The 27,678-nt window shown below is 36.1% G+C and overlaps 1 protein-coding gene across 1 annotated transcript; it reads right to left on the reverse strand.

Annotated features, from left to right (window-relative positions):
- On the reverse strand, positions 1-27,678 carry ITM2B (integral membrane protein 2B). The gene is made up of 6 exons (XM_030310654.2): positions 27,396-27,678; positions 5,738-5,866; positions 4,014-4,220; positions 2,429-2,539; positions 1,851-2,001; positions 1-745 (listed from the first exon to the last, which is right to left on the reverse strand). The coding sequence occupies exons 1-6, from the start codon at positions 27,510-27,512 to the stop codon at positions 660-662; spliced, it is 801 nt and encodes a 266-aa protein (XP_030166514.1). The 5' UTR covers positions 27,513-27,678; the 3' UTR covers positions 1-659.

Below are 27,678 nucleotides of genomic sequence, written 5' to 3' on the forward strand. Positions count from 1 at the left end.
TTTTAGTCAAACAACTTTGTGATATTTATATTCCATTGCACAGATATGGGTTATACAAATTAGTAACACAAGTTATTTCTTAAATTCCAAACATTTTCTAAAATATTATTACAGCAGATGTCTAGGATATTAAAACATCAAGGTGGAAATCATACTCTAAATAGTTAAATATGACACTGAAAATACTGCACATTTTAATTAGAGGAAAATTAAAATGTGTGCTCAAATGCTCTAACAAACTAAGTAGCAGGGCAGCTAACAACTACTAATAAGTCACTGTGGTCCATTCTTACGTATGCATATATATGATTTTTCTTTAGATAACCCCTCCTCTGGAAAATGCATAATTCAAACGTAAAAATCTGGATAAATGATTTAAAGAAATTTAAATTCTTCCTAACACATAAGATCTATGGTGTATTATTATCTATGACTTCATACAACTACTAATTCAAGATAAAAGACAGACACCACACTTGGAAAGAAGAAAAGATTTTTTTAAAGTAATGGTTTTAATTGAATTAATGAGATGAAAAGATAGTGAAGCCCTGTTTGCTACTTACATGAAAGAAGATCTTAAAAAATAATCACTGCACAAAATACAAAGGGTGGGGTTATGATGCAATATTAAATTTTTCTCCCATGTTTTTCTTGACTGTTCAAGGACAAATTACAGTTTCCACAGCAAATTTGTTTTCAAAATGCCGAATTGTAACACAATTGCTGACTTCACGTTTCTGAATACCTGTTTGGAGGGAAAAGTTTTTAAATTTCTGGTTCTTTAGTAATTCATATTAATCTTCATAGTTATTATTTACATATACAGAAATATTATACTCTATATTCCATGAACTTCTATGGTTTGATTTTTTAACACTGGAGAAAATAATCTGCCTCTTGTCTGAACTAAGTATCTTCACAGATCTTATTAATAATGATAATGCCGCATATAAATTTATGACTTTGTAGTGGAAATGTTCTATATCTTGACTGTGGTGGTGATTTGTTGAAACTCAGAAGTGCACACTAAAGAGGGTATATTTCATTATATGTGTAAGTCTGGCTTTTTAAAAAAAATATCAGCTAGAAAGATAATTTTAAAATGTAAGAAATCAAGCAGGTTTCAGGTGACTCATCATCCAAGGTGAGAGAACATTATTAAGGTGCTAACAAAAAGCCAGGAAAGCACTTTTACTAGGTGCCACAATTCCAAAGAAATCACACCACAGTGATTCAAGTGGCACTTCTTACTTTCTACAGCTTTGTCACATGTACTTTCATTTTATTTTTACAAAGATCTTGAAAGGAAAGGGGGAGATACTGTCACTCTTGTTTTTCAGGTTAAAAAAAAAAAAAAGGCTAAATGATTTGGCAAAGGCACATTACTTCTGTCAATGCTCTTAATTCTTTAGCCAAATTCCCTTCTAACTAACCTGACTATGATGATCTTCAACGTGATCCAAAAGGCAAACTCTCTGTTTAGAATCCAGATCCCTGAGCACACACCTAAAGAGCTCCTCTAGAGACCTTCTGGATAAGAACTCTCACACAATGTGACTGAACCAAAGTGGCGGGATGGAAGGCTGGACTGGGTGACTACATGGAACGTGAGCTGACAACATCTCCAGGCACTGACATTTCACATTCACCTATTCTATCTGAGAAGAGTGAATTTAGAATTTAGGTGATTCTCTGGGAATTTAGAAATATTATAGAGTGATACAATATAGTTTTACTTTCTCACTCGTGGAAGCATATTATAACAATATCAGCCTACATCTAAATCTAGGTTCAACACAACAAAGTAAAACAAACTTTGCTGCAAGCACTTTAACAATAAAAAGTATTACCTTTGATGGTTTCTCTGCGTTGCAGTTTGTAAGTTTCCTTGTCATGGCACAGTCGGTAAATAAAGAAACCCAGGTGATCAACGTTTTCAATGCGATCAGTGATAACCATGTGTTCGTGAATCAGATATGACTGAGGCAAATAGGTTCCAGCCTACATTTGGAAAATAAATTCTATGAATACCTCAAAACATACATTGAACAGATGAGGAAATGTGTGCAACAGAGGTTGGCAAACTACTTCCCACCATCTGTTTTTACAAATAAAGTTTTATTGCAGTACAATCATGCCTATTTGCTTACATATTGTCTATGAGTTGAATAGTTTGCAACACAGATCGTACTTCCTAAAAGTCTATTACTGATTATCTGGCCCATTAGGAAAACAAAGACATAATTTAAGAAATTATATTTTATTTCAAAATATAAAAAGGAAAAAACCCAAAACCACACATCTTAATTCCTCTTTATAAAATTCTTGGCTGTATTTCCAGTAAGATGGGCACTTACAGGGTTAATATCTCAACCATGAATTCTAAGATAACAGCATTATTAATAAGAAATATCTGAACATTTTATACCTTTATATTAATAAGTAACTCCAGTAGGTTTCTGGGTGGCATAACAATGGAAGTATTCAATGGAATCACATAGCACTTATCCAGATTAAGATCTAAATAGGCTGTGAGTTTCTGGAAAGAAAAAGATAAATTTTCATTAGATTAATATTTGTAACATAGCAACTGATTTTTAAGAATAATTTGTACCATTAAAATGGGCTGGCTTTAGAATGTGTAAATCACTTGCATTTCAACAAATGAAGTATTTGGTGGGATAGGAACAGAAGGTAGTATTGAAAGAGGAAAAATTATCACTACTAGTAAACAAAATTCTTATCAGGGGTTTGTTTCTATAAGTGATTAACAAAAAACTATTAAAATTAATAGCCTTATCATCTGATTAAGAGAGATAATCAGTTTCCTCACATGTAGTAAACCCCAATGCCCTCCAAGGTATCCATCCATTACATGTAAGAATTAACTTCTGTCCTATGCATCTAGAATAGTACTAGTTACTACCATCCTTAGAGAAACTGATATAACAGTCAATTAAATGGTTTTCCGTGTTCTTGTGGTTCAGATGAGACTGTGGTTGAGAAGGATTATCTCATGGGATGGTTTTGAGGATTAACAGGAGTTCAATTAAATCATGTAAACACTTTGATTTCTACGAGCTCAGTGTTAGTTATTTACTATTTGCTTTGGATAGGCTTATTACCTTGAAGATATGTAATTTCTCAAACTACTTTATAAACACTTATCAGTTGCATTTATTAGGCATGAAATATTTGCAAAGCTCAATTCAGTGACACGCCTGAATGTTCAAACTGGCAAACTATACAGAGATGCAAAATCCACAGATAATAGGTAAACTTCCAAATTTTTTAAGAAAACAAAAAATTCTTGGGACAAAAATTATTGGGGGAATATAACTATTAACTAGATATTAAATAATACCATATTATCATGTTCACTTTCTTACAGGTAATAAATGACATGGTTATGTAGACGTTATGTACAAGAGACAAGAGCTCAAGTATCTAGGGGTCAAGTGTCAAATGTGAGAAAAGAAATTAAGAAAATGTGATAAAAGTTTGGAAATAAGTGGAGGATCTGGGATAGTCACTGTATTCTCACTTCACCTTTTTTGTATTGCATAACAATATTCAAAACTAGGGGGAAATGTAAAATGAGAACTTAAAAATAGATTAATAAAATGATACAGAACTAAGATTACTAATATTTGAAAATGCTACACAGAAATGGGAGCGTGAATCACTTCTTATCTAAGAAAATGAGAGCACGTAAGAAATAGCAATTTACTAGCAAAGGAGAAGCAGCCATAAGGTGGGCTTTAAGGTAAACACAGCCAAGGGAAGAAAAGTTAACATGGAAGAAGGCCAAGTCCATTGAGGGTAGGCTTCAGATAAAGAAATCCATCAAATGTTAGGGCATTTTGTAGGGAAGAAGAAACCTAAGTCCATTTTCTTTTTAAATAAAAAGTAAACTCTAAATAGAATAAATCAGAAAATACTGAAATTAAAACTGCAAAAAACATAAATTAAAGAACGTGCATTCTTTTTACAGTTCTAGACACCTGACTCACCTTGTTAAAATCATGAACAATGTTGGCAGGATCACTATCTGCAAATTCTGGGACAGGCACACTGATGAATTCAACTTCATCTTCCTCAAAGATCTTAATGTTTTCCTCAATTGTCTGGTAGCGAGCAGCCGGGGCATCTGCAGAAGGCTCGTTTAAGATGACATCATCTTTGATATACTTTATTCCACAGTAGTACACGTCATCTGGCTATAGAGAGTTTAAACACTATTTCAGCAATTCAGAGGGAGATAGGTTTTTAAATGTAAGCATTACTTAAGCTGCCACCGCTTATCTAAATAGCATTTTGCTTGCAAACTCTTACTTTTAGATGACAAGTCAGACAGTTTAATTACACAGTTAACACATTCTTTAAGACAGGGATTTGAAGTACTGTAAAAAAAAAATTGTTTCAGAAGGAGAAAAGCAGCTGATTTTTCCTTTACTTTTTATAGTCGACAAAAATAGAATATAAAAGCAATTATTCATCTGGTGACAATTAAATTTGAAGAAACACATAGGCCTACTTCTACCTGTAGGCATTATTTTTATAAAAGAATATATTCAGAAATGAATGTTTTTTTTCTGAAATATACTTTTAAAACTTTTTGATATGATTCACTGACTAAATGATTTTTCTTTTAGCCAAAAAAAGGAGTCGTTTTTCTGTAATTTTTACAGGAATACAAGTAGTTGTGATTTTTTCTTAAAATGTATTACAATGAAGTGGAAAATAACAGGCGGCCTAACAGATTACAGAAATCACTATAAAGACTGTTTTTAAAAAAATCTACATAAAGACTAGGTAGGAGCATGTAACAAGCAATACGTTAAGGCAAAAAAATATCTCTGGACAGGTAATTGCAAAATGTTTTTTTTCTACATCAAATATAATTCTTGTAAAAAAAAACGGCATTGAAAAAGATGACTAGTATTTCAATAATGTCTATCAACATGCAATTTTCTTGAAAATTATAGAAAATGAACATGAAATGTATACATACTATGGCAGAATGTTTCATTATTTTAATAAAATCTATTTGCCAACAGTTTCTCCAAATTTTAAAATGTTAGAAAATATAAACCTATGAAATTATTGCCAAGAGAAATAGATCACAAAACACAGATCATAAATCATGAGTATCATGAGAAGAAAAATCTCATGTCTTAACCCACTAGGATTACTATTAAACACTCTCAAGTTATAAAACAACATTCATCCTAAATTACTTCAACATCACTGCTGAAGTCACACAATTCTTAAAGAGAAACCAAAAACTGGGAAAGAGTCAGAGAGATGTGGTGCCAGTGAATTCAGTGCCCAGGAGCAAAGGCTACTGTAGGGGAGTCCAAACTGAGTATCAAGTTATAGTCTATCAACAAGACAACATGTGATGTTGTCTGATGTATTTACTCAATTGGCAATTAATAATATTATACCTTAGCCACTAATTGTAGTAGGAAAATGAAGGTTAGTCAATTTTGAAAAATCACCCAATAATCTACACTCTTTAGTCAGCAACATTTCAAAACAACACTACTCTGCTTTTAGTGACTTTCCAAAAGGCTCAGCAAACTTACGTTCAGATTTTTACACACAACTCTAAAGTAGGACCACCACTCTGGCTAAAGGCCACAGACAAAAAGTGCATCTTAGAATAAATTTGGGCCAATTTTCTAATACATGTGAAGGAAAGGCAAAAAAGTCCTTAGCATTTTCCACTTACTTGAAGTGCAAAATATTTGTACAGGTATGCTCCTCCTAGAATGACACCTGCAAGCATAAATGCTAGTCCAAAGCACATGCACCAACACCAGGCTCTTCTCTGGCCAACTGGTACCACTTCATCTGGGTCCTAAAATATGAAAAAGACCAAAAATGGTCAGTATCATATATCCAGTGAGAATCATAGAAAGGTCAGGATCGAAAGAAGTCTAAAAAGGATTATCATTTTATAAACCAAGATATAAAGACTCAGTTCTCTAATCAAAATCAACCCAGGAATTATTAGGTTGTGGTGCCAGAAGTCACCACAATGCCACTCAAGCTGAGCCATCAGTCTCTTGGGAGGGTTTTTATTCTAATTCTCAACACCTCTGCTACTTATACCTCTAGAACAAGAACATAGTCTATAATTTCTATTGTCTGTGCACAACTTTTGGTGATTAAAATATCTTCTAACATTTAAAAATTCAGGAAAAGCTACAACACAACTTCGTCATTAAGTATTATGGTGCTGAGCCTTCAGTGTATATTACATTATACTATAAAATTATGTATTAGTCTGCTACAGATGGCTAATAGTTCACACCAGGTATAAAGGCAATCCTAACAATACACAAGAAAAAGTAACAGGAAAATAAGGGACACAACAAATAATACGAAACAAATTCTTTAAACAACTGGAGTCTTAAAAAAATAAGACAAACATCCATAAATAATCCCATAATTCCACTGCCCTACCCTAAAAAACATCCCCGTTTGACAAATGTTTTCATTTTTAAGATAGAAGCAGTAGAAAAATGAGGAAAGATTCAACAGAGAAAAACTTACAAAGGTAAGAGACATACAATTAGTTAGAATTTTTATTTTGATCCACTCAAGGAAATAATTTAGCCTTAGAATGCCATCTGGGGTCACAATATCCAGTCCTTTAAATACTCCCTTTGCCCTTCTAACTCAGTTCCACTACTCTGTCACTACAGATTTACAGCTAATTTCTGATTTGTACCTAGGTTAATGTCAAAAAGGTGACAAACGAGATTAGTTGCTAGTGTTATCTAACTCATGGCTCAAGACACATAGTACAGACAGCAAAAGAAAAGCTCCAACTGACTGGAAACCAACATAATAAAAGATGTTCTAGTTAGTAGTATGCATGTACAGCCACTCAAGTACATGACTCTGATCTTTACTTGGAAAACTGAATATAGGATGGCTTAAGGGAGAAAGTAGACTTGACCCACACCTCTGCAGATAAATACAGGGAATACAAATAAAAAGGAAGAAAAACTATATGAACAATACTAGATATGGTTGAAGCAAGAATACAACCAAGAAAGAATGAAAGTCAAGGTTATGTTTTCAATGCTAAGATGAGAAATTTCAACATGACACTACTGAGAAAAAGCCCAGTCCCAGACGTCCCAGTCAACCAAGAACAATTTAGAGCCAGATAGTGTGTGCCTAGGTTAACTGAGGTTTTAAACAGAATTTAACAATATAGAACAAATGCCTTATAACTTAAAGATTGGATCAAACACTGTGAGAGCGTTACGCTTTGCTGTAGTAGGTGAACTTGTCCAAGTACTGTACAAATACTTAATACAAGTGCACTACAAAATAGTGTGTAAAAAGAGTAAGCCTAGAGTAATTTATCAAATCATGGAAGATATTCCATCTGTGAACGGAAAGCTTTAAGAATTCCACAGAGTCATAAGGTATTATAAAACGTGAATGATAAAGTCTAGTATTTTGCTTGAGCCCCTGTCTGATATAAATATGTAAGGAGACAATAAACAGTTCCTAGCATAATTAATTTTAGGGTGGAAGCAGGGTGGGGGGGATGAAAATGACAGATGGCAACAGTCATTTCCAAACATTTGGTATCAGCTGCTGAGACAGTCAAATGTGCGTACAACATCCACCCTGCTTGGCAGACTCCCTTCTCTAGTAGCACATAAATGAATACCCAAAGAGCATGGGCTGACACTTGTAAAAGAATATGCAGCCCCAAATGTCAAGTTGATGACAAATTTCTAGGCCTTTTGATGTATCATTTTTAACTGGTCAGCAAACAATAATTTTAAGAAATTATAAATGTCTACTAGGTGCCAAGAACTGTACTAGGCACTGGTGTAAGTAACCTCTGCCAAGAAAGAGATCATTCAGATCAGCCTGGAAAATAAATATACAAAGAGAACATAAACATGATATGGGTTCTAACAGAAAAATGGAGAACACAGAAAAAGGGATGCTAGTGTTTGGAGTAGAGCTCCCAGAGGAGATAATACTAGAGTGGAATGTTGAAGGACAAATGCTCATTACCCACGTGGAAGACAGAGTTAAAGGGCATTATATTTAGGGCAAAGAATGAATAAAATCATGGAGCCAGAATGCACAGCATCTCCAAAGACCACATGTGGTATGGCTGAGTGTCCAACATGGTGGGGAAGGTACAAGAACTAAGAATGGAGGACCACCTCGGTGGCTCAGTTGGTTAAACGTCCAACTTTGGCTCTGGTCATAATCTCATCACTCGTGAGTTTGAGCCACATGTTGGACTCTGTGCTGACAGCTTAGCACGGAGCCTGGAGCCTGCTTCAGATTCTATGTCTCCTTCTCTCTCTGCCCCTCCCTCACTCATGCTCTCTCTCTCTCTCAAAAATAAATAAACATTAAAAAAAAATTTTTTTTTAATCAGAAACTAAGGGTCTTTGGCCAAATCATAGATCCATGTCCATGCACCACAGTCATGTACTTCCTAGAAGAGTTATCAGATCTTCAAAGTCTATCTAATCTTTTTTCCTTTTATTTCTAGTGATCATTTTCTACCTTGCATTAGAATAATTCATATACAGATCTTCTCTCTCCCTACTAGGCTATAAGGTTCTTGTGAGTATCCATTCATATTCATTTTGCATTACTGGTAGCTCCAAGCCAAGTTTAGTACTTGGTTGGCACTCAACAAATATTTGATGAGTGAATGAAATTTAGATTTGTTTTTAAAGCTTGGTTATTTACTTTTCTAATGACCCATAAGAGTTACATCAGCAGCCAGCATGATAATGAAGGGTGGGGGCAACATAAGAATTCATGACACATAACAGAGTGTGGCTATTTAGCAAAGAAAAGCAGCCCTAAGTACTTAGCCCAGTTCAACATTTATTAGGGACCTGTTATTTGCAATGTACTGTGCTAGATCCTGTGGGAAATTCAAATGTGATTAAGACATGGCTCATACCTTAAGCAATTTACAGTCAAAATTAACATTATTCATGACAGATAAATGACATCCCATATTACAATCTGAATTATGGAGAAAGGATTAAAACATACTGAAGACAGAAAATTTTTTAATCTAAGTGATCATTAAAAGTGCATTTAAATGATTAAATTAACACTGTAAAGAGAAAACCCAAAGCCACATATATGAAATTTAAGAAAAACCCCATGACCATCTCAAAATATGTCAAAAATGCATTTGACAAACTCCAACTCCTATTCATAATAAAATCTCTTTGCAAACTAGAAAGAGGTAAAACTCCTTTTTTTTTTAAATGTTTATTTGAGAGAGAGAGAGCACGCAAGCAAGAAAGGGGGACAGAGAGAGAGATGCAGAGCACAAGCAAGGGAGGGGCAGAGAGAGAGAGGGAGACACAGAATCCAAAGCAGGTTCAAGGCTCTGAGTTGTCAGCACAGAGCCAATGCAGGGCTCAAACTCACACGCCATGAGATCATGACCTGAACCAAAGTCAGACACTTAACCAACTGAGCAACCCAGGTGCACCAAGAGGTAAAACTCTTTAACATAAATAAGGCTAATGATCAAAAACCCATAGCAAACCTCATATTTAATGGTGAAACTTCAGACTTATACCATAATATTTCAAGTCAGGGAATTATAATGGCTGCTCACTAAAACCGAATGTTTCCATTTAACATTATACTACACATCCTACCTAGTACACAACGGACAAGCACAAGAACAGATATAAAGATTACAAAAAAAAAAGCAAAACTATCAGGGCACCCGGATGGCTCAGTCAGTTAAGCATCCGACTTCAGCTCAGGTCAGGATCATGCAATTCGTGAGTTCCAGCCCCAAATTGGGCTCCCTGCTGTCAGCGCAGAGCCTACTTCGGATCCTCTGTCCCTCTCTCTCTGCCCCTCCCCTGCTTGAGGTCTCTCAAAACTAAATAAACATTAAAAAAAAAAAAAAGAAAAAGAAATAAAGGATGCAAAACTATCATTATGTGTAAATGATATCACTGTCTAGAAAATCTGAGAAAGAAAAATAATTCAAACTAAAGTTCAGAAAACTGCTGAACATCAGTAATTAAAAATCAACTGAGTCAAAGATTTATATATGTGACTAGTCATACCATCATTATTCATAATAGCTCCAAACTAGAAACAACACAAATATCCACTAAATGAGGAATAGATAAATTGTGGTATGTTTCATATTGAACCTCAAAAATATGCTAAGTGAAACAAATCCAACACAAAAGATTATTTACTGCATGATTCCATTTTTTATGAAATTCTAAAAAAGGCAAATATAAGTGACAAAAAGTAGCTCAGTGGTTGCCATGGCCAAGGGTTGGTGAAGGGAAATTGAAGGCATATAAGGACATTTTTTAGGGTAACAGATATGTTTCATATCTTGATGGTGGGGGATATACAACTTTATGCAATTACCATAAATTCAATCAAGTTATACACACAGAATGGGCAAATTTTATTGCATGCAAATTATACTTCAATATGGAAAGTGCAGAGAAAAAAAAAAAAAAAAACATCAAACAAGTTCTTATAATACCAGGCAATAGAGAAAGCCTAATGCTTTCCAAATGCTAGGAAAAGGGTGGAGTAATGGGAATTGAGAATGTTCATACAGTTGGCAGGTACAACTGCTTGGAGAACAATTTGGCAGAATCTAATAAAATTGAAGATACACACACACACACACACACACACACACACACACCCTCTAACCCAGCAATTCCATTCCTAGGAATATGGCCCTAGATAAAGTTTTATACATGTACACAAAGGTCTAAAAATTATTACTGCAGAATGGTCAATTAAGAAAAACATTAGAAATAACCTACATGTCCATCAAGTGGAGAATAAAGGATTTAGGGTCACACAATAATAATTAAAATGAAATCAACTAGCATAGTTGATTTTGAGATAAATCTCAGAAACATAATGCCCAATTTTTAAAAAAAGGTAAGTTGGATATTACCACTGTATGATATTTAAGACTTAAAAACATATCAAATGGTACTACACATTCTCTGATTTTCTATGCTTGGATTATTTCATAATTAAAGGACAGCAACAACAACAAAAAAATCAACAAAAAAAAGGGAAACACCCATGAACAAGGGCTTCCTTGCCAGGGTATATAAGTTTACCTGGCCTAATTTAAAACAAGTTAGAGACATTTCCTCCCCTTGTACTGCAATAAAACTGGTGCACCTTAAATTATGCTGATGAGGTAAAAGAGCTCCCATAGGTGCTGTACAATTATCATCTCATTAATCTTCCTAAAACCTCAAGTTTTTACCCCAGTTTATAAATGAAGACACTGAAGCACACTCTGGCCTATAATCATCCCTCCACAGCAGTATGGAAAGACAGTTTTTGGAAGCATTCTCGCTCTCTCACTGAACTAATTTCTGGTTCAAATAAATCTTATCATCATATGATGAAGTAAAATTACTTAACAAATTATATTTTATGCAAAATGAAGGGTAAATTCTGTTCTGGTACTTCAATTAGTTAAGAATTAGGTCACCTCAGTCAGTTCCCTAAGAGGCTTCAGTAAATGTGCCTCCATTATCAACTTAACTCAGACAAAACACAAGGGTTTTCATATAATTTTTATACTGTTCCTATACTAACGAATCCCTTCACATCCTCAGGCACTTCCATTTGAGACTTCTTTATAGGATGAATGAAGAGACATTTTTTCCAAAGCTCCCACTTATACTATTATGCAATTTATTATAGCAAATGCAATAACAAAGCTTTAGGAACCAGAATACTAAAGAAGAAAACATCTCCTAGGGTTAAAAATTGTATTACCATAGAAAGCAAAGAAAAGAAAAATGAAAAGGAAAGAAAAAGAAAAAGGAGAAGAAAAAAGGCATAAAAATGCTTTAAGTATAACAACGAGACAAATATGGACAAGAATCAATACAGTTTATTCAACTCAAAGTAGCATGAACTACTGAACCTGCAGAAATAGATCTGGTTACTTAGAAACATGTACATTTTTAAAACACATTTGGTAATATAGATAAATATAGAGTTACACAGGCCAGCTGCCCAGGGATGTGTTTGGCCTATATTCTATTTTCCAAAATACAGAATTAGCTGACAACATTTTTAAAAAGAATCTAATGATTCAAATTTTTACAAATGAGTTTCTCCTCATTGTTCTAGTTTTCTCAACTTCTCATCATTTTTCTCCCCAGTTGAAGGCCAACATACCATATTCTTTTCTACCGTGTTGCTTAGTTTTTAACCTTGATCTTCATTTCCTACTCTGACTAGGTGTGCTTCCTTCTGAGAACCAATTTTTATAAACCAACCAGTCTAAACCATTCCTTATATAAAGGATTTTGACTTCTGAGTTTCAGACTGAATTAGTATGGTGAATAGAGAACCTTAATGCTTGAGGCATGTACGTGGCTCAGTCAATTAAGCTTCCAACTCCCAATTTCAGCTCAGGTCATAATTTCAGGGTTGTGGGATCAAGCCCCAAGTCTGGCTCTCTCTCTCTCTACCCCTCTGCCCCTCTCTCCTGCTCGGTCTCTCTCTAAAACAAAATAAAATTTAAAACAAAACCAAAAAACCCCAATGCTTTAAATGACACAACAGGAATTCTCTTATAAACAATAAATCTGGATATGGATAGTATCAGCAAACCAAAAGTGGTAACAGAGAAGAGCTGGAACTGAACAAGCCTAGATAAAACCATGGACCAAGAACTACAGGAATGGAAGATCTGTTCTAGACAACACCCAGTTCCCAGAAAATATAAAGACAATGAGAATGATAAAAGGCTACTTACAGGTATAATACCATCTATATTCTGGAAAAAGCAAACTACAGAAAGAGGAAATAGGAATGGAGTGAGAGACAGAATTACGAAGCGGTATGAACATTTTGGGGTAAGGAAACTATTCTGCATTTTGACTGTGATGATTATACAACTACATTTGTCAAAATTAACACAACTGTATACCTAAAAAGGCTGAATTTTCAGTATGCAAATAATACTCCAGTAAACTCAAATTCCTCTCCTTTCCCAACTTGCAAGGAACGGGACAGGGTTTTTTCCTCAGACTCAAGTAAATGATTACTAAAGAAGCTGGAAAAGATATAAACCTGTAAGAGAAGACAAAAATGAAAAGACAGCAGACAAAAATGTCAGAATTTTGGAGAATGGGAAACAGGTGGACAAGTTTAACTTCTCTGAATCAATTATGTCATCATAAACATGGATTAATAATAGCACCTATCTCACAGAGTTGGTGTAGGGATTAAATGAGGAAATATATGTGAAACATTTAGATCACAGCTTGGTATGTAGGAAACAGTAAGTGCTCAACTGATGATAGCTATTATTATCCTGCCACCATCTAATTTAGCTAGGAAAGGTTAAGCTGAAACAAGTATCCACTGGGGTTGAAGCCAATACAAAGCAATCTACAACAGTACTGAAAAGACCAACTGGAAAAAGATTTTACAGTATCAGAGGGGAAAATTAAATCGCTTCTTACTCAAGCAAGAATTCTAAAATGACAAACAAAGCATTTTCCAAAAATGCTTTCCTACCTATATTCTTAGAACCACAAAAGTTATGTAGGTGATTGCTCCAACAGATCACTGCTGTGTAGAATACCAGTGCCACTCATTTACTATTTGTATATGTTCTATTCACCTGACTCCTACATTAGTTTTCTTTCCTGAGTATGAAAGAATCAAGAAGACACAATCCGGGGCACCTGGGTGGCTCAGTTTGTTGAGTGGCCAACTCTTGGGTTTGGCTCAGGTCATGATCTCAGCATGGTTCCCGAGTTCTGAGCTCTGCTTGGGCTTGCCTAGGCTCCATGCTGCCAGAGGGGAGTCTGCTTGGGACTCTCTTTCACTCCCTCTTTCCCCTCCCCCGCTGGCCGTCTCTCTCCCTCTAAATAAATAAAATAAAACTAAAAAAAAAAAAAGACACGATCCAGCAGTCTGCTAATTATTTATAGCACTATTGCCAAATATATATTCTGTTATATGTAGAACACAAAATCTATGGCTAAGAAGCTAAATTCTATAAAAATATCAAAGATTTGTTTGCATTTTGTCTTGTTCATTTAAATTAGTATCTGAATTATGCTTTTCAGGTACTTTTCAAGCAAGATTGCTAGAATCTCAACTATGATGATAAAGTCCACATGACAAATGTGTCTGGCACATAAAAAGGAAGAGTTTTCTAAGTGCTTGGCATTAGATGGATAATAAAGTTACTGCATTATTTTGTACTTGAACTAGAGAGAGGTTTAAAAAGAGCAAAATTAATAGAAAATTACAATGTCTACAAAACAGATTTTCATTAATGTCTTTTTTGTGAACAAATCCTACAACAATACATGAGCAGCAATACAGAAACAAAAAAAAATGAAAGATTTAAGCCACTTTATAATAATTTAACTACTGTAAAAAATTATGAAATCTGAACCAGACTACTGGCATTATATAAATTGGTACAGGCCTGGGTTAAAAAAATATATATAGGTCAGAACTAAAAAAAAAAATTGGCTATAAAATGCTTTTAGTGCTGGATCACAACTTAATCACTTTATATCATTAAGGACAAGCAGAGTATCTGACACAAAGCAGAATATTAATATAGGCATACCTTAAACATTTTCTATTCTTTTTTTTGTTTTTTTTTACATATTTTAAAGGTACTCATTATTCTTCAGTGTTTATTCAATCTCTACTGAAGAGAATTTTCTATTTTATGAAGTGAGATCAAAAGGTACTGAGTAGTCAAAAGAAAAGCCTACACTAACAGTAACAACCAGACGTTTGTAAACAACAGCATTATCCACAACTGCTATTTACTATTAATCATAGCCTTTCCCAGAGACAGATAAAGTGGTCAAGATAGAGTTCTTCTGCCACTGGCTGAATTATGAGTTCATATTGCTCCTAATAAGAATACCAACTGTCTTCTTCAAAGTAAAAGTGTGATAGGAATGCTCTACTTGCTATAACTCATTATAAAATTAAGTGTCAAGATTGGGGGTGGGGGGAAGCAAACTCATTCTGGACTCATTTTTGTAAAAATCTTAGATTTCAAAGTCATTCAACAAGATAATTCATATTCATGTTCAAATATGAGTAATTCCATTTAAAATGCAGAACTCTTGGTAAGAAAATTCCAACTATATTTTTCTAAAAGCACCAAATAATTTAAATGTAGAAAGTTAAATCTTCTGTCCAAGTTTAGAATTTTTAAAGTTAGACAAAATTACTGGAAAAAAATTCCAGTTCTTGAGATGAGAGATACTTGTCTATCATGAACACATAAAAAGTGCTTTGAACCTATGCCTAGCACCAAATACACGCACAATACATCAGTAGTCACTCACATTTGATCTTGCTCCCTTATCCCACCACTCTCCTAGCTCTAGAGTCCAGGGGTGTGCGTTTTTTGCAACATTTAAATAGGTTGTTACTAATTTGGTTTACACAATTGGTTGGTCTCTCTCAGCTGTACTAGGTGCTTTCTTGAAGGCTAGGATGCTTAGTAATTTTTAAATTCCTAATATAGTGTCTGGCCACGAAGTAGATGCTTCTGAAAACGTGATCTGTACAGTTTTCAGAAAGAAAAGATCTACTGGTACCATGAAAGGTCATTTAGTCCAACACATCATTTTACAGATACATATAATGAGGCCCAGAGAAGTTAAGTGAAATTATTTGTGTAGTATCTCAGAACTAGTAAGGCCTGAATATCATCTCACTCCATGTACATCTTAGGGAAGGAAAAGCATGGGGCTATTAGGTAAACCACCTGACTAAATAGCTTACGCAAATACACTGATAATAAGTGAAGTGACACCAGGTAATAATTGGATAAACCTCATATCCAATCAGAAATGACTTAGCCTGAGTTTCTTCAGAATTCTGCTATCATAATTTTATTTGAACTGAGGCACACTCATATTAAGCACTATGTGTTAACTATTATAACAGTAGTATTGTATTTATTATGTTGAAAATTAATACGATTTTTCTGTTGCTCATCAAATTACAAAGGACAGTAACAGAAAGTATTAAAATCCTATGCACACAAAGCAAAAACAACAAAGGAAAATAAGTCAGGCTTACCAGCATATAGACATTTCAAAATAAATAGAAAAGGCAAGATATTAATTATAAAAATGAAACCTGAGGCACCTGGGTGGCTCAGCTGGTTAAGCATCTGACTCTTAGTTTTGGCTCAGGTTGTGATCTTATGGTTCATGAGTTTGAGCCCCATATCAGGCTCTGTGCTCACAGTGCAGAGCCTGCTTGGGATTCTCTGTCTCCCTCTCTCTCTCTCTCAAAAATAAATAATTTTTTTTTTTTTTAAAAATGGAACCTAAGTAGAGTAATAAAGCCACAAAGCAAAACCAGAAAGCCGGTAGGGAGTGAGTTGTCTCTAAAATAACTCATGAAGGAGACAGTTTTAGAACTTTATAGAGGGAAACCAGAAGATGCCTCATCTATCTTTCTAGGCCATCCTGTCTGACCTTAAAACTAATGCTAATATGGGGCACCTGGCTGGCTCAGTTGGAAAAGCATGGGACTCTTGACCTGGAGGTCATGAGTTTGAGCTCTATGTTAGGTGTAAAGATTACTTTAAAAAATGGTGCTGATAATAATGCAGATAATAATGGTTTCCATTATTAGCTATTATTACCATAAAATCCATTTTTAATCTTTAAAAAGCTACCAAGACAGCAGAGTTAAAAGTCCTATTATTGATTTCCAGTTAAATAGTCATGTTTACTTCTTCCTGAAAGCTCAACAGAGTAATAATAAAGGGATAAGCAAATTAATAAACTGTAAGCCAGAGAATGGAAATGAATGACATTAAACAAATTATGTCAATAAAAATTTTGAAAGCCAAAAGCATACAGACAAAAATCCCAAACTTCTAGAGGGGAAAAAAAAATTGGTCATGTATAAGGAACCGGGAATCAGAATGGCATCAGTCCAGAAGTTAAATGAATCAATGCCATCAAAACAGTGAAAGAAAATTGCTAACTTAGATTTTTATACCCAAATAAATTACCAATTGTCAATTAAATGTGAGGATAAAGATTCTCAGACAAGCAAAGTTTGTTAAAAAACTGATTTCAGACACTTTTTCTCAGATTCATACAACTGCAGATCCAACACAGAATAAAGACAAAGGCAATTCAATTCTAAGATAATAATTACTCTTGGACATCTGTATAGCAACATGCTTAGAGTACAACCAGTTGGGATGGCAAAAGTGAAGAATGACAAGTGGAATACCACCAAGAAAAACAGAAAACTCGATGAGTTACCTAGTAAGTCTGTAAATACAGACAGGCAGGACCTGCTGTCAGAGTCTGAAGATGAATTAACAATAAATACATAGAAAATTAAGCAACTCTCCTTGGCCCAAGAAACAATGATTAAATCTAAGAAAAATGGGGTGCCTGGGTGGCTCAGTTGGTTAAGTGCCTGACTTCAGCTTAGGTCACAATCCTCCAGTTTATGAGTTCTAGCCCCGCATTGGGCTCTGTGTTAACAGCTCAGAGTCTGGAGCCTGCTTCAGATTCTGTGTCTCCCTCTCTCTCTGGCCCTTCCCCACTCATGCTCTGTCTTTCTTGCTGTCTCTCTCTCAAAAATAAACATTTTTTTAAACTCTAGGGATAATAAAAAGGTTTTGTATGAGAAAAGAAATAGAATAAAGCTACATTACTCAGGTGTAAATGATGTTTACGTCAATTACAATAAAAGGAAAGAATATCAATTTAACCAGAAATTACTATAAATATACCTTAAGAATAGACTATGTTTGTAATATGTTAATATATAGAAAAGGCTAAATATTCACTTTCCATATAAGGAAGCCAGTAGGTGATAAGCTAAAACTGCAAAAAATACAAACAAAACAAAAACTATGAACAGCAGCATAAGCAAATATGGAGAGTAGTTTTCCAAATGTGGTCCAGGGACACTTTTAGGGGTTCCACAAGGTCAAAACTATTCTCATAAAAAAACTAAGACACTGTTTTTTTTTTTTTTCATTCTCACTCTCTGACTAGTGTATAGTCAACTTTTGATAGCACAATAAGCTGACCACAAAAGCTGATGTGAGAATCAGCTATTATTAATAGTCTTCTACTAAGTTATTCAGTAGAGTATTGAAAAAATGTAGAAGTGTTACCCTTCTTAAAAATTTCTGGTTATTTTACACTATAACCAGTTTACACTGTAACCAGCTAACTGACTTGAATATAAATTTAAAAAGTTTTTCTGGTTATTTGGAAAAGTTCAGTATTCATAAAATTGTCATTTATGATAATGTTTTATAGGTTTATTATTGTTATTTTAAGTTAATAATATTGTCTTAACTTCTAATATAGTAAATATCAATAGATATAAACTGCATTAATCAAAAACTCTTTGGGATCCTCAACAATTTTTAAGAGTACAAAAGGGTCCTGAGACCAGAAAGTTTGAGAAACACTAATTTATAGAAACACGGAGCTAGGATCATCGTATACGGCTGGGCAGATTGTTCTGAGTACAAGGATACAGGGCCAAGGAGATCAGTGAAGCCAGAATCCAGTCTGTGCTCTGCTCACCAAAACCGCAGAGGGCAGCCTTTTCTAATTTTCAGAAAGGCAGAGTGTAGCCTAGTGGCCACTCTGATAACAAAAGACCGTAAGAAGCCAGAGTGAACCCAATTGCCTCAAATTAATCTTCAAAGATAGAAATTAGAATAGTGGTTGCCTCTAAGGGGAGAGGAGGAGACTCTACAAGGACATGGGAACTTTGTGAGTTGACAGCAACATTCTATCTTGATTGGGTTGTTATTCAGGTGCGTATGTTTAAACTTACGTAACTGTACACTCAAAATTTGCATTGTAATGAATATAATTATAGTGTGATTTTTAAAAAGTGGGTTCCTCTGTGATAGGGCAGGATTATTTGCATTTTAAAATAAAGTATTACTTGGTAAAACCCAAAATTAAATTTATAAAACTCTATTAACATCCTTTATGTGATGGAAAATATCCACTTTCGCAGGAAAATGAATACAACTACTGAAGGCTAAGGGTTTCATGTTATAGAAAGGAATCCTCATCAGAATCCTTGGAGAGCGTGATTTAATAACAATATTGTTATGTAACTGACATGTGACATAGAGATAAACAATAACAGTAAACACAAGAAGTAATATTCCAGAACAAGAATGATGAGGAAGAAAAGTGGGTCTTTATTTTAATAGATAGGGAATGAAGGAAATGTCTTAACATTTAAGTTTCTATGTAGCAGGTATTGTTAATTTCATCCCAACAACTCTCTAGAAGGCCAGTGTCACCACACTATCCTACTAACGAGGGAACTGAGTCTTGGGGAGGTTTCCTGACTTGTGCAAGTTACCAGATCCAGATTACAACATTAACATTTGCCAGTAGGATCTCACCCTATCTGAAAATGGCTTTAGTGTGGGGCACTGGTCTATAAAAAAACAAAACAAAACTGAAATTAGTAACTGCCCTGCTTCGTTAACTTTACTTCTATCTTTAAATCTTCTACTTCTAGAAATCTTTAAGGTAAGTTTCCTTAAAACAAGTGACATGTGCAAAGTGGAATCAAAGCAAACAGGAAAACTAGACAGATGCTACATCTGGTCTCACATCACATAGCTATTTAATAATCTAAGGAATGCCAAACCCTGTGACAGCTGTAGTTATAAGTGACGGTAATGGTAGTAGTAATAACAGCAGCTAATGTCTATGGTGTCTTACTCTCACTCTATTCCAGGCACAGTGATAAACTTTTTACAGATTATCATACTCGCCATTTTGCAGAAGAAGAAAATGAGACATAGCTGAGTATCACAGTAAGGGCTAGTAGAGATAGGACTTAAATCCTAAAGTAGAACTGCCTAGTCTGATTTCTCAGTTACTAGACTCAACGGCTTCCTGATCTGTACCCCTTTACTGAGTGAGGATACTGGGGCAAAAGGGAGAAACTGGTTGATTTTCCCCTCAACCATTTAAAAATGTGAAAGTAATTCCTAGCTCATGGGCCATATGAAAACAGGCAGCAGGCCACATTTGAACACATGGGCCATAATTTGCCAGCCCTGCTCTCTACTATAAAGGAGACTAAAACAGTGGCCCATGTCAAGCTGTCAATTCTTGCCTGAAATTCCTGTATTAATTAGTTGTTAATATTTAAAACTCAGGTTTCAAATAAAAACCCTGATTCTACCTTGCCTTTAAAAACTGGAGAATCAAACAACACTGGATCCTTTTTTTTTTTAAATGAAAATGAAGAATATTCTAACTTGTTTAATAGGTAAAAAGCCCAGCTTCACTAATTTATCTGCTTGGGCCCAGGAGGCGTTGAGTTTGTGATCTCTGCTTAAAGAGTCTATCATTGCCCCGGCTAATTCTGATGTCTCGCTTGGGAAATGTTCTTGGCACTAAGATGAAAGCAAGGAAAAAATAAATTGAAGACAAAAGCTACAAAATAAAAGATAAAAGCTGATAGAAGAGTGTATATAGCAGAACAGAAATACTAAAAGGTTGGCTGAGAAAATGAATTTTAAGAAATGCACACGCAGACAGACGGACTCTGGAAATCATTTTTCCCAACACAAAGCTGGGTCTTCTTTTGGACACTACAGTGATCCAACTAATTTATTTAACAATGCAACTCACCTTTTGGGGCTTGGTATTAAATAATTTTAAACATAATAATCATATTTAAAGCAGAGTAAACAATTCAAGATTTAGGCTTTAATCTTAATACGTTCTGCAAAACAGACAAATTTTTTTAAGATGTTTATTTTTGAGAGAGAGAGACAGACAGCAGGGAAGGGGCAGAGACAGGGAGACAGAGAATCTGAAGCAAGCTCCACACTGACAGCAGAGAGCCCCATAAGGGCTTGAACCCTGGAACTGTGAGATCATGACCTGAGCCAAAGTCGGACACTTAACTGACTAAGCCACTGAGGTGTTTTGGGAAACAGACAAACTTTTAAAAATAATTTTGGCCGGGGGTTGTCTGGATGGCTCAGTTGGTTAAAGTCTGACTCTTTGATTTCACCTCCGGTCATGATCTCAGTATTCCTGAGACAGAGCCCCAATTGGGCTGACAGCTCGGAGCCTGTTTGAGATTCTATCTCACTCTCTTTCTGCCCTGCCCCTCTCCCACTTGAGCCCACATGCACATACACCCATGAGAGTTCTCTCTCAAATAGAAAATAATAATAATAATGTTGGCATTAAAACAAACTTTCAAATATACAAAAACCCATCAAGACTTCATTTCCTAAAGTATGAAATTCAACTATGCCAAAAAGGTTTACGCAAATATTTTTAAATCTCCAATATCTAACACCATAATTAGTGTCAATTTTCAAATAAAGTTCCTAGATATTTAACTTGAAAATGTTCAGGCATTTACACAAATTTTATTTCAACATTAATTTCTCTTCTGATACATACACACACACACACACACACACACACACACACACACACACTAGATCTAAGTCCTATAATTACTGTGGGAACCTTATCAACATTAAAAGATAATACATTAAGTGAAAAATCAGAATATCCTTCTTATCATATAAAAAAGAATACTTTTTTCATTTCTATAACTCAAGATTAAAATTCTTCTGCATAAGAATAAAGCCTATGTTCATTCTTTCCTGATTTTTCCCCAAGTGACAGAATTAAAGAAATACTTCATAAAATTGTTTTTCCCCTCAAATCAATTAAAGAGCTTAAAAAAAAAATCTTCAACTGTTTAAAATAATTTTGTTCATTCACTTGCTGGTAACACATAAAAGAGGATTATATCGTAGATATCTTTAAAGCTATTAAGAATATGTATCATAAATACTAATTAAAGGGGATAATCACAACTAAATGATTTTTTAATGATGTTCTTTGGGTCATATCTGTACTAAAATTTCTAAACTTTTAGCCATCTACCCTGTAAAAGACATTCATTGTTAAGTGTTGTGCAAAGAAAATAAGAGAGCCAAGAAATAACTCTGCACATAAGCTTCTTGAAAACCTAGTTCCAGTGTGACTGTTTTCTATATCATTTGGACAAAAACCACCTGAGAAACTCAGAAATGTCAAATCCTGTATTAAAACAGGCAGGAGTTATGACCTGAAAAAGCCTTTTGATGGCAAATTCCTTAACTCCTCAGTCTAAGCTCTAATAAGAATTGCCAAGTTTACCTAAAAGGTACCTACAGTTTACCTAAAAGGTTAAAAGGATGAATTCACCGATTCTGTATTTGAAAAGACATAAATATTTTCTGGATCTTCCTCTATTGACACTATGATATACAAAGCAGTCCAAGTAGCTTTAGTTATAATATGAATTCAGAAAGTATTTCCTTTTGGAAAAAGAAAATGCCTTTAAATAGGCACTCTAGATATTAAGTTATGATATGATAGAAAAGGAGAAATAAAATGTCCTAGAATTACTACTTACTACATTTTTCAATGAACATTTAGTTTAAAGCACATCAAGCTTTAGTAATATATAATGAAAACTTTATAAGTTAAATTCTAAATCAACTATAACTAAGCCTGTGCCATGAGTTCTAAAAGATATTTCTGGTTAAAAAAAACGCTTATATTCACTTATATGGCAGAGCTGAATTCTACAACATCTGATGCGCTTATTTTGCTAAGGATGATACACTTGCTTCTGTTTAGTACAGACAAAATATGTTTAAGGTGACACTGTGAAGACCCCAGGCATGTAATTTGTCCTCCAAATGCACAATATGCAACCTTGTCCACCCTCTGCAGTAGCAGCAGCAACCCCAGAGGCATGTGGAAGGAGGGGTCAGGTCCTGCCAAGTCATGTGGTATGCACAGGGGACACTTAATTTATCTCCCAATATTAAACCCTCACACTTCAACTATCGATAAATACCCTCTTGGAGAACCAAAATGTTAAGGACTATAAATTTTTTACTGGCCACTGTTTACAAGCACTAAATTACACAACTAGGTAATGATATGTAGATTATTTAAAAACAACCAAGCTCCCAATCTCTTCTTTAAAGGTCAACACATTTAAGTAAATGTCATATATTTTATGTTCCTCCTTCCCCTTCATCCGCACCAAAAAAACAAAAACCAACCACCACCACCACCACAAAGCTAAATTACTGAACCCATTAGTCCTATTTATGCAAACAGGAAACACCAGAAAGTGTAAAGAACTAAGTCCAAATAGCCATTCTGTAATGGGTAACTCAGAACTTAACCGGGGTAGTGGTCCTGTACTTTTTCTCCCACTTCCATCCTGCCCCATCTTCTCTCCCACACAAGCAGTTTCCTTTTCTCTCCCTTTTACGTCTACAACTACAATGCAGGGCAGAAGAGAGGCAATGCTATTTTTCAGCAGTACAGCGGCAGGAATACCTATGAAGCAAATTTAAGCTTTCTGAGTTTTGATATTGGGAAAGGTGTTTCATAATTAGGCATTACCAAAAAAGCTGTTACCAACTACTGCTCTAAAATGAGGGAACCCAAAGGGCACCTGTGTGGCTCAGTTGGTTGAGTGTCTGACTCTTGATTTCTGCTCAGGTCATGATCACAGCGTCCTAGGATTGAGCCCAGCATCTGGCTCTAAGCTGAGAGTGGAGCCTACTTAAGATTCTCCCTTGCACGCGCGCTCTCTCTCTCTCTCTCTCTCTCTCTCTCTCTCTCTCCCTCTGCCCCCTCCCTTGCTCATGTGGGTGCACTCTCTTGGTGAGGTAACCCAAAATAAAAAATTGGTTTATTACATAAAACCTTGGTCCATTTCTTTTCTCTTTGACCCACTGCTACTTAATACGAAGATAACATGCTAAACATGGGGAAGAAGAAAGGGCACGGTCTGGTTAGGGTGAGGAGGTAGTTGTTATTTTTCACAATTAAAACAATTTAATTCCTGCCAAATATAATTATGTAATCCTAACATCTTCATCAAGTTGTAAAACTGGAAGAGTCCTTATAGACCATGTGGCTGTACCCGCTCATCAAACAGATAAAGAAAATGAAAAACTTAAGCCCAAGCTCAGTTATGTAAAGACAAAACTGGGACTTCTGACTCAGTACATTAAGTATTTTCTTTCATATCTGCAAATATATAACAGTTTTCCAAGGCTCAAAGTTATAGACACAAATGTAAGTGAATGAATTGCTGCACCTAACATAAAACATGCATGGGATTTCAAATTCACCTGTTACACAGAACAGAGGTCATACTCTGCTATTTCTGTATCTTTATCTCTGAGCTTTGTGACAGTTGGGACAGGCAGAGGAAGGTGAAAAATTAAAGGGAAAATGTGGTGAAAGAATAGTAAATAGGGGCGCCTGGGTGGCTCAGTTGGCTGAGCATCTGACTTCAGTTCAGGTCATGATCTCGTGGCCCGTGGGTTCAAGCCCCGCGTTGGGCTCTGTGCTGACAGCTGAGAGCCTGGAGCCTGCTTCGGATTCTGTGTCTCCTTCTCTCTCTGCCCCTCCCCCACTCATGCTCTGTCTCTCTGTCTCTGTCTCTCTCTCTCTCTCTCTCTCTCTCTCGGTCAAAAATAAATAAACATTAAGAATAGTAAATAGCGAGCTAGTTGAGATAATCAGTAGACATGGCTGTTGGGAGTTGACAGCTACTGCAAAGACAAGACTGAAAAATGGGGCAATGGAACCTGCAATAAGAGCTAAAGAAACAGCAAAAGACAGAAGCAACATTAAAGTACTGGAATGTGTGTTACATAAGACAGATGACTGGAGTGATCAGAATTCTTGGTGGTAGAGATCAGAATTCTTTGGTGGATTCTAACCAACAGAATCTGCATTTTTTAACCAGAATCCAAAATGACATCAGGGCAGGTGACCCTTAACTGTACATTTTGAGAAACAAATGTCTTTTGGACATTGAGGTCCAGGAGGGTTTAAAGGTATTAAAAATGTCTTGTTCAGGAGTTCTGGTCCATAATTAGCTTTACTTGATTCTCTCAACCAACCAGGAAGGCAAGGAAATGCCCCAGGGGGAAAAAAGGAAGGCTGATTCGGTGCAGAATATGGGCAGTCAAACCAGTGGTTACTGGTAAAGTCACCCCAAGGAGCTAGAGCACATTATGTAATCACAGCCCAAGCTAAGATGCAGATCAGAAGTTCTTTCACAACGTCTATTACTAAGCAAAGTCTTCATTTACCGTTAAGTGACTGATTATACGGGTTCTACTTTTAATGTAGAGCAATATTTTGTCACTCACTGAAGAAAAGAAGTCTTTGAGCTTATTGCTAGAAAAAGAATTAGTCATTTTTTTATCTGCCTATTCATCCATGACTGCTGTGTGGTTACAAAGGAATACTCTGGCCCTCACAGCTTAGTTCAAGTATTTCTATTTAGATATAGGATCTAAGAAAATAGAAAGCAAATAGAAAAAGAAAATAGAAAACAAAGCACAGAGCTACCAATGGCTACTTTTTCACAACTGCTGGGAAAACAAAATTAGCGTATGCTGAAACTGCGAGAAATTCTGAAAATCTGAAAACAAAGTTAACATTTCAGAAATGACAGAAAATGTTAAAAGTCAGATTTAAAGCTGCCTAGCAAATTAATTCTGTCGTTCATCCAGAGTTTTAAATCTCCTTCAGTACAGAGAAACAGAGAAAAGCTCTCTGAAGTGACATCATCTGATGCTTTCTCCCTCCCTTTTTTTAAACGGGAGGAATTATATTTATTTCTAGGATTTTTTAAAAGATACATAATACGATTAAAATCTCTATATGTATCTGAGACTGTGACTGTTATGACAGGGCACTTGACAATCTATTTTAGGTGCAATGAATGTTAAATAAACACAGAGCTAGGATAATAATTTGCTACTGGAATTATCCTCTGTGCATTCCAAACATTTTCTTTTAAGACCAAGACTGTTTGCAATGGATTCAGAAAAACAATACCAATACCAAAACTCTTAATCCTTTTAGGGAATCAGTTCACTGTTCCTATTTCAAGGCAAGGCAGTCATTTAAAAATCAACCCCTGATGTTTTTGTTTTTAACCAGAACATTCCCAAAAAATAAGTACAGGCACATCCAGCTTCACATAATCTCAAATTTTTTATAGTATGTCAGTGCCATATTTTTCAATAGTAACTTTCACTAAACCATATAAAAAAATAACTTATTACTCACACCTGCACACAATTATTGTTTTTTAAGTGAAAACTAAGTGTGCCCTACTGATAACACGTCGTGAAAAATGCTAAGGAAAAAGTAAGTTGTGCAGCATAAATAACTTCTACAGCTAATTTCTACCTAGAGGACTGAATTTTTGCAGCCCAAAGATCCCGTAGAAAATAGGCAAGGAGTCTTTCCTTTTTAACTTGAGACAATTACAATCATATTCTAAATGAATTATTATTGTAAGCCGCTAAAAGCTACCACAATTATGGTCCCACTCCTGATTTTTAATTAGGACTAAAAGGGGGAGTTTGCGAAATAAAGGAGAATTTTATAAGGGACTTGGACAAGTTTCTCCCGCTTAGTTTCACTTAGCGTAAGGGGTCCTCATAAAGACGCTTATATAATTGAAAAACCAGTTGTCGGTTTGACACTAACATGTACACAGTAATTACGGATCTTTACCGGGAATATTTGTTTTAACTATAAAATCAGTAGCCAAAGGCTACTCTGAAAAGATCGTCATTTCGCTTCCTTCCGTCACCCGTTCCTCAGCCCCCCCTCTCCAGACCCCAAAGTGAAGTTCACCTGCCAATACCGAAGGGCCGTGGAAAAAGGAGGTAAAGAAAATGCTTTTAAAATTAAGAGACTTACAGCAGCTGGACTTAGTCCAAGTGCTGTTCAGCCTGGAAACGAAAGTAGGAAGCAACAGAGGTTTAGGCTTGTAATGATGTCAGCCATTTTAGGCACATTATTTACACTGGGAGGAAGTGCCAAACTCTGTGGTTGTTTTCGTTGTTTTGCATGTCGCCGCCGGTCTCCAGGTGGAACGAACCCAGTCACGACCCAACGCACCTTCCCCCGACTGCACAACGACCGTGAACTCGGCACAATTCTTCGATCCCTCTCTCCAGGCCTCGCAAGCCCCTGATCCCGTGTTAAGCACCGATTCCTGCACACGCACTTTCTTACAAAGGAGAAGCTGCGGCCGGACACGCAAGGGGGAGCAGCCTCAGAAGAAGGAGAGCCCGGAGACCCTCCCGAGGACCCTCGCCCGCACCCCCGCGCCACCGCGAAGCGCAGAGACGCCCCGGGCCCCGCGTAGCCCTGCGGGCCGGGCCGAGCTCCCAGTCCCTCGACCTCCCCGGCCCTCGACCTCCCCGGCCTTCGGACCTTGCAGTCCACCGCGACGGCGTCGGGGGGGATGATGAGTGCCTCCTCGCCGCACTTGGGATCGTCCTTCTTGGCCTCCTTCTGGGCCAGAGCCGAGTTGAACGTCACCTTCACCATGGCGCGGCCTGGGGCGCCCTCGGAGGGCGGCGGCGAGCTCGAGGCGAGGGCTGAGGGCTCCTGGCTTCGGCTGCAGCCTCCTCGGCCGGGAGCGGCTCAGCGACGACGGAGGTGAAGCGAGCGGCTTCGCGGCTGCTGAGGCGGCTACTGCTGCAGCGCTCCCGCA

Source organism: Lynx canadensis, chromosome A1, assembly GCF_007474595.2.
Source record: "Lynx canadensis isolate LIC74 chromosome A1, mLynCan4.pri.v2, whole genome shotgun sequence".
Taxonomy (NCBI): Eukaryota; Metazoa; Chordata; class Mammalia; order Carnivora; family Felidae; genus Lynx; species Lynx canadensis.